Raw genomic sequence first — 9,275 nt, 5'->3', positions numbered from 1 at the left:
CAGCAGGAGGTAAAGTCATTTTTTAGATTCTCTTTGAAAACTTAAAGAGAAGGTGAAGACAATTTGGTAGCAATTTATCAAATTGAATAATTATTTTATCTTGGCACTAAATTATCATGTAGTGTGTCTCTGTTGTCTTAATTCATTGTCTGACATGATGAAATATATTGGGTTGGCCAAAAAGTTCCTTTGGTTTTTAAGTTAAAAAAAAAAGACACATTTTACATTTTTCACCAAGAACTTTACTGAACAACATATTCACTGTTTTGTTCCACTACCTTCTGCCATTTTTCAGGCAACTTGATAATTCCATCTTCCCAAATTTTTACCTTTATGAGCAAAGAACTGTTCTAGGTACCTTTTACAGTCTTCCAGGGAATTGACATTTTTTCCATTAAGAGAATTTTGTAAAGACTGAAATAAATGGAAATCCGAAGATGCTATGTCTGATGAATATGGCGGATGAATCAGAACTTCCCAGCCAAGCTGTAAGAGTTTTTGCCTGGTCATCAAAGAAACATGCAGTCTTGTGTTATCCTGATGGAAGATTATGCGTTTTCTGTTGACTAATTCTGGACGCTTTTGGTCGAGTGTCACTTTCAGTTGGTCTAATTGGGAGCAGTACTTGTTGGAATTAATCGTTTGGTTTTCCGGAAGAAGCTCATAATAGAGGACTCCCTTCCAATCCCACCATATATGCAACATCACCTTTTTTGGATGAAGACCGGCCTTTGGTGTGGTTGGTGGTGGTTCATTTCTCTTGCCCCAGTGTTTCTTCCGTTCCACATTATTGTGCAGTATCCGCTTTCCATCGCCCGTCACAATTTGTTTTAAAAACGTAACGTTTCCGTTATGTTTCAGTAGAGAACTGCGTGTGGAAATACGGTCAAGAAGGTTTTCTTCGCTTAACTTATATGGAACACAAACATCAAAGCGATTAACATAACCAAGCTGGTGCAAATGATTTTCAACGCTTGATTTGTGTATTTTGAGAATGTCAGCTATCTCCCGCGTGGTACAACGTTGATTGTTCTCATTTAGTATCTTGATTTGATTGCTGTCAACTTAAACTGGTCTACCCGACCATGGGGCATCATCCAGGGAGAGATCTCCAGCATGAAACTTCGCAAACCACTTTTGACATGTTTCATCAGTCACAACACCTCCATACACTGCACGAATCTTCTTTTGCGTTTCAGTTGCATGTTTACCTTTCTTGAAATAATAAAGCATAGTATGCCAAAAATGTTGCTTTTTTCTTCTATCTTCAATATTAAAATGGCTACACAAAAATTCACTAATTTTGGTAAGTTCTTTTTAAACGCACGCTGATATGACAGCTGTCACAATACAATCTAACAAAATTGTTCCGAATGAAGTTAAAGACAACTAAGTGCTACTAGAGCCATCTTATGGAAAAAAAAAACGCCGAACACACCTTTTGGCCAACGCAGTATTACCTAAATATGTATTGAAAGTTCATAAGCATGTGGGTTTATGTATACATATATAGCTCATATGAAAATAAACTATACCATGTAGATATTAGTAGTTCCTAAGTATTTAAATGCTAAAAATAACCTGTATTAGTATATATATGTGTGTGTACATGTGTGTAGTCATAAGAACAAATATTAATAGGGTAATATTTTTTGCTTCTTTAGTTCTTAGAGTAATAATAAACATGTCATACTGCAAAGAGTATAACTGCTTTAAGTACAGGAATCATGGTATATTCTATTTTTGATATCCTGTGTTTTATGTTTTCTTATATTCATTATTTTATACTTTATATTCTTTCCTCCACCTTTCTTTCCCTGCATACAATGCTGTGATTAAGAAAAAATAGGCTTCTAAGTTTATATACCTATAATATATCTCTAAGTACTTAATGTTTCACTGAATATATAAAGTTAATGGATTATGTATTTTTCTTTTCTAGACTCTAAAAAAAATGAATGCTATGCTGGACAAAATGCCTCAAGATGCCAGGAAAATACTCTCTAATGAAGAAATGTTAATTCTCATGTAATAATTTGTACTATATTTCTTTAATTAGTGGTTCAAGTCAAGAATTTAAAGGATGTTTTATAAGGCAAATAAGGCAACCATCAGTTGCATTAAGAATTAAAACTGATAAACTCTTGTAGGTTTCTAATATAATTTATATATATGTTTTCTGCCAAAATCTGTGATACTAATCAATTGTAAATTTTGGTGAAGTTTTTTTCCCCCAAACATATGAGCTTTCTAGTTAATTGATACTTGTCTAGTATATAACCTGTTGTTTTGATTCACAGGAGTAGTATGGGAGAAAGGATTTTAGATGCTGGAGGTAAGTCTGTTTTTTTTCTAAATGTTCATATTTGAAATTACTCCAAATTTTTTAATAGACTATAATATCTAATTAGTCAAAATAATATTAACATTGTAATGTAGTGAAATTATAAACTAAACTAAAAAAATAAAAATAAGTATGATAACAGGAGTTGTCAAATATAATTTGTGCCTAGTGGTAGGTTTTTGAATAATAACTTAATTTTCAAGTAGATTTGGATTCCTTTTGTGAAGAAATTTCTTAAATGTATTTTATGAAATTAGGAGGTTTAATATTCTTGGGATTGATAGATTTGTTTGTAAACAATGTTTTTATTAGAAGAGCTCAAATTTTCTTTCCTAAATTTCATATGAGAAAATTTTGATGTAGTGATTTACATATAGAACAAACCACTGGTTTAAAGTACTTTAAAATAACTGTAAATATCATGATATGCAAAAGGAAAACAAAGATTACCTGTGATTTATAGACTTTTCTATGAGTTATTTTGCAATTCACAACTCTAATAATGGAATGGAGGAATCTTTGAACATTTAGGAGTTTCTTTTAAATATCCTTAAAAATATTTTTTTACTCCTTTCTTCTATTAGTAAACTTATTTTGTTATTTGGGCTATATTCATGCCTGTAATGATGAGATGTTTCTAATCTCTATGAAGAAAATGGCAAAAGATGAGTAAATTACACTACGTTCCTTATTACTCTTGCTTGTTCTAACAATTTATGAAATGTATTGACTTTCATAAACTTTAATTTTCATAATTTCAAATAATACATTAATTTTTTTTTTAAAGACTATGACCTACAAGTGGCTATCGTAGAAGCTTTATGTAGAATGACCACAGAAAAACAAAGACAAGAACTGGCATGTCAGTGGTTTTCAATGGATTTTATTGCTAATGCATTTAAAGGAATTAAAGTCTCTGAATTTGAAACAGTAAGTAGTGTAAAAATAACAAATTAACAAGTTTTTAAAAATTACTATGTTTTTTAAAAGCTCTCTCTTTTTTAAAAATTAGGATTGCAGGATATTTCTCAACCTTGTAAATGGCATGCTTGGAGACAAAAGAAGGTAAACAATGCAAAATACAACCATTTAATGATAAAGAAACAGAGCTCAAGAAAGGGCACACAATGGTAGGCTGAAATAATCCTCCACTGGTCTTATTTTGCTTTGTACTTTTTAGAGGAAAGAATACATTTTTATTTAATTAATATTAATTAATAACTTTGTCTAAAATTGGTTTACTGTATTTCAGAATTGCATATATATTATAAATTTGGTGTTTAAGGAACAATAAAAATCTAGGTATATAAATATTACTTGAGCTACCTCCTTCGTACACATACTGGAATAAAAATATATAGCAAACATAAATCATCTTCTTTTATAATTAACATATTGTAAGGATGTTCTTTCTGCAGTTATTTAATCTCAAGAATGGTCATGGAAAGCTAGGTAATATAAATTTTTATCACTTTTGACAATGACAGAAGAGGTATTTTTGTAGTGCAGTGCCTGGCACCTTATAGGTGTTCAGGACACATTGGATTGAATGAGTTCACATTTAGTTTACCTGCTAAGGAAATGAAAGAAAGGGTGAGGGTTGTGTGCAGGGAGTCACACTATTTGGATTTGAATAACAGGTCCCCCTCTTCCTGTTCTAATGTTGGACAAGTTATTTAACCTTACTTGCCTCAGTTTCCTTAACTGTAAAACAAGAATACTAATAATACCTACCTCACATGTTTGTTGTGAAGATTAAATGAGATGGTTATACACTTAGTACTTATAGTAGTATCTGACCAAGAAAGTCTTCAATGAATTCAGCCATTTTTATTAGCAGTATTATTCACTTCTACTTTTCTTTTCCCATATAATCTTATGGGAACTTCCACTGTATCAATATCACTAGTATAAGCAAAATTAGGAATCTCTGTTCATAGTCAATAACATGAAAAGTAATTTGGTTCAGTCACTTTAGTCAAAATGGTAGGTTGAGTAGTATCCTCAAAGTAATATGCTGTCTTTCGGAAACAGATTTCCCGTGAACTCTCACTTTAAAGAGTAATAAAGAAGGAAATACGATTTTATTTAAATTGTTGTCACTACTGCCTGATTTCCTTTTGATCCTACGTGTGATTTGTATGGCAAGTCAAAATTATGCTGTGAAGGCTTATTAATTTTTTCTTTAATTCAGACTACTTTTTATTTCAGGGTCTTTACATTTCCTTGTTTATCAGCATTTCTTGATAAATATGAGGTAAATTTTAAATTTAGTATGTGTTTTAGTTATTAGATGAATTTTTATGCAAAGGTCAAGTGAATTGTAGGTTACAAATTGACAAGAACATTAATGTTAGTCATAATTAGATCACAGATAGAGCTGGTCTGGTATTCTGGATCTAAGTGACATTTTATGAAATGGCACATTTGTAGCCAAGGATAAGTGAAATATAAAGGTTGTACTTCAAATTTTCTTATGTTTCCTTAATCAAGCCTGTTATTGTTTATCATTCATGAATATATTCAAACATGAAAATATTTTCAACCTTTTTTGTACTTGGAATATTTGTGATTATTTGGAGCTAGCTAATTTCTATGTAAAATATTAAGCAGCATTTCTTTTGATTGTTTCTAAATTGATTTAAATGCTGTACTTGCCTGCTCTTTATCTTCCCATACCTTCCGGCTCTACTCTTTTGTTTTTTAAAAAAACTCAACCATGAATATAACATCATAATTTTCTGTTGTCACTTTTAAAAGCATAGTATATTCTAGTTTTATATGTTTATTTTATTAGTTGCAAATACCATCAGATGAAAAACTTGAGGGATTTTGGATAGATTTTAATCTTGGGAGCCAGACTGTATCATTCTACGTTGCTGAAGACGATGTAAGCTTTAGATACCTCTGTACCATTTTATGTGTGTGTGTGTGTGTATGTGTGTATATAATGTTGTAATTCATCTTAAGAATATGGATTTCTTTGATATTTATTTTCTCGCTATTTTAATAGATTTCAATGTTAGCTCTAGTAGTTTTGATGAGCAAGGTAACCTATCAAGTTAATTAGAAATGAAAATTATTTCTGATGTCTTATTGCAAGAGAAAAATGCTAAAATTTAATACTAGTGTTTAAATATGAGCTTTTCAGAAGTTAATTACATGTTAATGATTAAAATTTAACATTCACATGAACAAAGTGAATTGAATCTAGAAAAGACAGCAGTTACTCCAGTACAGAAGCACTCAGTTAAAAATAACATTAACAGATGATGACAAATGGTCTTATCTTATTCTTTCATAGAATCTTCTGTTTGAAAATAGTGAGGGATTAATTCTTTTTCTGTTTGTTTGTTTACATCTTTATTGGAGTATAATTGCTTTACAATGGTGTGTTAGTTTCTGCTGTATAATAAAGTGAATCAGCTTCACGTATACATATATCCCCATATCCCCTCCCTCTCTCGTGCGTCTCCCACCCCTCTAGTTGGTCACAAAGCATGGAGCTGATCTCCCTGTGCTTTGCAGCTGCTTCCAGCTAGCTAGCTATTTTACATTTGGTTGTGAGGGATTCTTATGGTGGTACTTAGAAGTGAATTTTAGTTCTTTTCTTTCTGTGCTATATTGTAACTATGTTTAAACTTTGCAACCAGGCAGGTATGTTTTCTACTGACCTCTTTAACCTGAGGAAAATTCTTGAGGCCTTGTTTCCAAATAGCCACCACTTAATATTTGCTACATTTGCATACTTCTAGCTCAAACTGTGTGGCCAAGATCTGAGTAAGAGTTGATTTGCATTTACTAATCTGATTGCAGCTGCTGATAATACAAAGAGGCTTTAGTCTTTTTAGTCTCTCTCTTGTAAAATCCTGCCTTTTGTTCCAGGTAAACTCTTTGTAGACGAACATTAACCAAATGCCTCTTAGGATTTTGACGTACCTTTATTTCTTTTTAGAGCACCTTTATAGAATATGCTTAATTAAAATTGAGCTCCAGAAACTAGCACTGCTTCTCAGGGGTACTGATGGTTTTCATTAGTGTATTTATTCTTGCAGCGTTTTTAGGTGTATTTTTAACTGGATTTTCTTCAGGAAGTGGACTTTCATTTTGGGAAAAGAGGATAGAATAGGACTGATGTGGTTCCTGACTTCACTCACTTGGTCTAATGGATGATTCAGACAAGGAAATAAGTAATTTTAGTATTATACTTGATAGGGATAGTATAAAATGCACTTAGAAGTATTAAATGCCTCCTATGTTCCTGTCACTGATCTAGAGATGCTGGGAGAGAGTTCCTCCCACAGAGATATTTAGACTCCTCTCCCCTCTGGATTTCTATAGCAGTAGTGCATTTCTCCCTGTCTTCAGGCTTACTCTCCTCAAAGCCATTCTTCCATATTGTGGCTGCTTAAAACCCTCCCTTTGTCTCTTTAACATGGTGTTTGAGGGCCTTTATGACCTGGCCCCTGACTATTTCTCTGATAATCAGACTGTTCTCTGTGCTTACTGTGTTCTAGCCACATTCATTTTTTTTTTCTTTTCCTCTAGATCATGCTCTTTTCAAGTCTTTCTATTTGCTGGTTCTTCTGCTTAGGAACCTCCAGATCTTTGCGTCTTAGTTCCTTCCGAGTTAGATTTCAGCACAAATGTCACCTCCTTATAGAGGTATTCTCTGGTAACTCAGTCTGAAGTAGCCACCCAGCCACATTATATCACACTGGCCTCTTTTTTTCTTTTATAGTAGTTATTGCTACTTAAAATCCTTTTGTTTATCTGTTGTTTTTTCTGTTTTCCCTCCCGTAGAACATAAAATTTATTAAACCAGGGACATGTCTTTTCTCACTTATGGCTATTCAAGGGCTCATATTTATTTTGAGAATGAATATATAGAATGCTCAAAGAACTAAAAGATACATAGTATGGTTAGTGCATAGAGTTCAAAGGGTATTGGAAAGAAATAAGGCAGGCAGTATAGAGCCAAAGAAGGATTATAAGTAGGAGGCAACATCAGTTCAGTGAATATTTAATAAGAACTTACTGTGTGCCAGATATATGCTAGACACTGAGCATCACATTCATGTAAAAGATTCTCCTAGTGGGGATGATCTCGGAGAGGCAGCAGTGAGTGGTGGCATGAAGTGAGATCTTAATTCCCTGCCCAGGAATTGAACCTGGGTAGCCTGGATGAAAACCAGGAATTCTAGCCACCAGACCCCGTGGCTCTTGCCCCCAGTGAAAAATGCATTTCTTACGGAGGCTTTCGGAGGGAAAAAAAAAAAAAAAAAAAAAAAAAAAAAAAAAAAACAGGTACAAAGTTTATTATTTAGACACATAGCACAACTAGTGGGAGAGCACACAGAGAAACACTTTGTTTAGTTAAGATGGAAACAAACAAGGCAGAGATGCACACCGGGAGAGCAAGGGTGTGGGCCTCCTCCCTAATGAGGAGGAGCGCAGTAAAGAGGTGGTTAAGTCATTTCTATAGGGCAGTTCTTCCGGGTCTTTGCTTACCTTTGGCCAATTATCTGGTTTCTCAACACCTGACTTGCCCTAGGACCCTCCCCGAGGTGCATGCGCAACTTTTTTCCAAGATGGATTTCAGCCCATAGGCCTAGGGGATGGCCTTAGCATCACATATTATGGGGTGGTGCCCCCTCCTTTTTTTTTTTTTCCTTGCGTTATGCGGGCCTCTCACTGTTGTGGCCTCTCCCATTTGCGGAGCACAGGCTCCGGACGCGCAGGCCCAGCGGCCATGGCTCACGGGCCCAGCCGCTCCGCGGCATGCGGGATCCTCCCGAAACGGGGCACGAACCCGCGTCCCCCGCATCGGCAGGTGGACTCTCAAGCACTGCGCCACCAGGGAAGCCCTGCCCCCTCCTTTTTGAACCCCAAGGAGCCTTTCTGTGCATGTGCAATGTTTCCCTTGCACCAAGGATGGGAAATGCATGATGTCTTGATCTTTTAACAGGGTTTAGCCCCTCTCTGTCCCTGCCATAAAAGTGTCCAATGTCCAGTTATCTACCCTATTCCTGTTGTTGTTTCTTATATTGAAGTGCAGATCTCGAAGTATAGAGTGGAGTCCGGTCATAAATATGTAGTCCGGAGCCAGTTTGTCTCTTGCCTCAGGAAATGTAAACATGGGGGTTGGGGGTTGTAATGAATGTCCAGCCTGGAGCCCATCTTCTTCTCATCCCAGGAAGTTGGAACAGGAGGCCAGTTGTAAATGTCTAGCTTGGGGCCCATCTATCTCCTGCCTCAAGGAGAACAGATTAAAAAGGGACAAGATCAGAGGCAGTTAGGAGACTTGCAGTAATCCAGGTGAGAGAAATCATGGTGGCACAGTTTTGGAAAGTGACAGTGGGGATGGATGGAAATGGATGGATTCCAGAAAAACTTGAGGAGGTAGAATTGAGCAGACTTGGTAGTTTGTAGTAAAAAGAGGAAGGATTAATAAAACTTGGGTAACTGGATGGATGAAGATGCTGTCACAGGAGGATCAGTTTTGTAGGGTAAGATGATGAGCTCAACTTTGGATGTTTTGATTTGGAGATGTTTGTGGCGTATTCAGCTGAAGATACCTTGTAGGCAGTTGGATATATTGGTCTGAAGTTGAGGTGAGAGAACTGAGCTGTAAATGGAGATTTAGAAGCTCTGTGTATATAGATGATAAATAAAATCATGGGATTTAATGAGTATCTACATGACAGAACTGTGAAAAACACAAATTTATACAGGATAGGTAGAAGAGACTCTAGCCTGAAGGATACTTGACGAATCAGCCAAAAAAGAACAAATTAAAAGGGTATCATGTCATAGAAGACAAAGGAAGGGTGTTTTATGAGCGGAAATGATGAACACTGTCAAAACACGTTAAATAAATAAAAACTGGCCATCCATGAAAGAGCAATTTCACTTAAGTGAGAGGATTTAG

The 9,275-nt window shown here is 35.1% G+C and overlaps 1 protein-coding gene across 1 annotated transcript in view; it reads left to right on the top strand.

Annotated features, from left to right (window-relative positions):
- Nucleotides 1–9,275, top strand: part of SYCP2 (synaptonemal complex protein 2) — a gene marked incomplete at its 3' end in the record, with an annotated part of 39,882 nt that overhangs the window by 5,676 nt on the left and 24,931 nt on the right. Inside the window, exons 7-12 of the mRNA XM_007470164.1 lie at nt 1,941–2,028; nt 2,301–2,335; nt 3,132–3,274; nt 3,357–3,409; nt 4,556–4,601; nt 5,142–5,234. Coding sequence (XP_007470226.1) covers nt 1,941–2,028; nt 2,301–2,335; nt 3,132–3,274; nt 3,357–3,409; nt 4,556–4,601; nt 5,142–5,234 — 458 coding nt within the window. The remainder of the gene's footprint in view (nt 1–1,940; nt 2,029–2,300; nt 2,336–3,131; nt 3,275–3,356; nt 3,410–4,555; nt 4,602–5,141; nt 5,235–9,275) is intronic.

This window comes from Lipotes vexillifer, unplaced genomic scaffold (assembly GCF_000442215.2).
Source record: "Lipotes vexillifer unplaced genomic scaffold, Lipotes_vexillifer_v1.1 scaffold1231, whole genome shotgun sequence".
NCBI classification, from domain to species: domain Eukaryota; kingdom Metazoa; phylum Chordata; class Mammalia; order Artiodactyla; family Lipotidae; genus Lipotes; species Lipotes vexillifer.
Note: the sequence above shows the minus strand (reverse complement) of the source record. Positions and strands in the feature narration are given on the sequence as shown.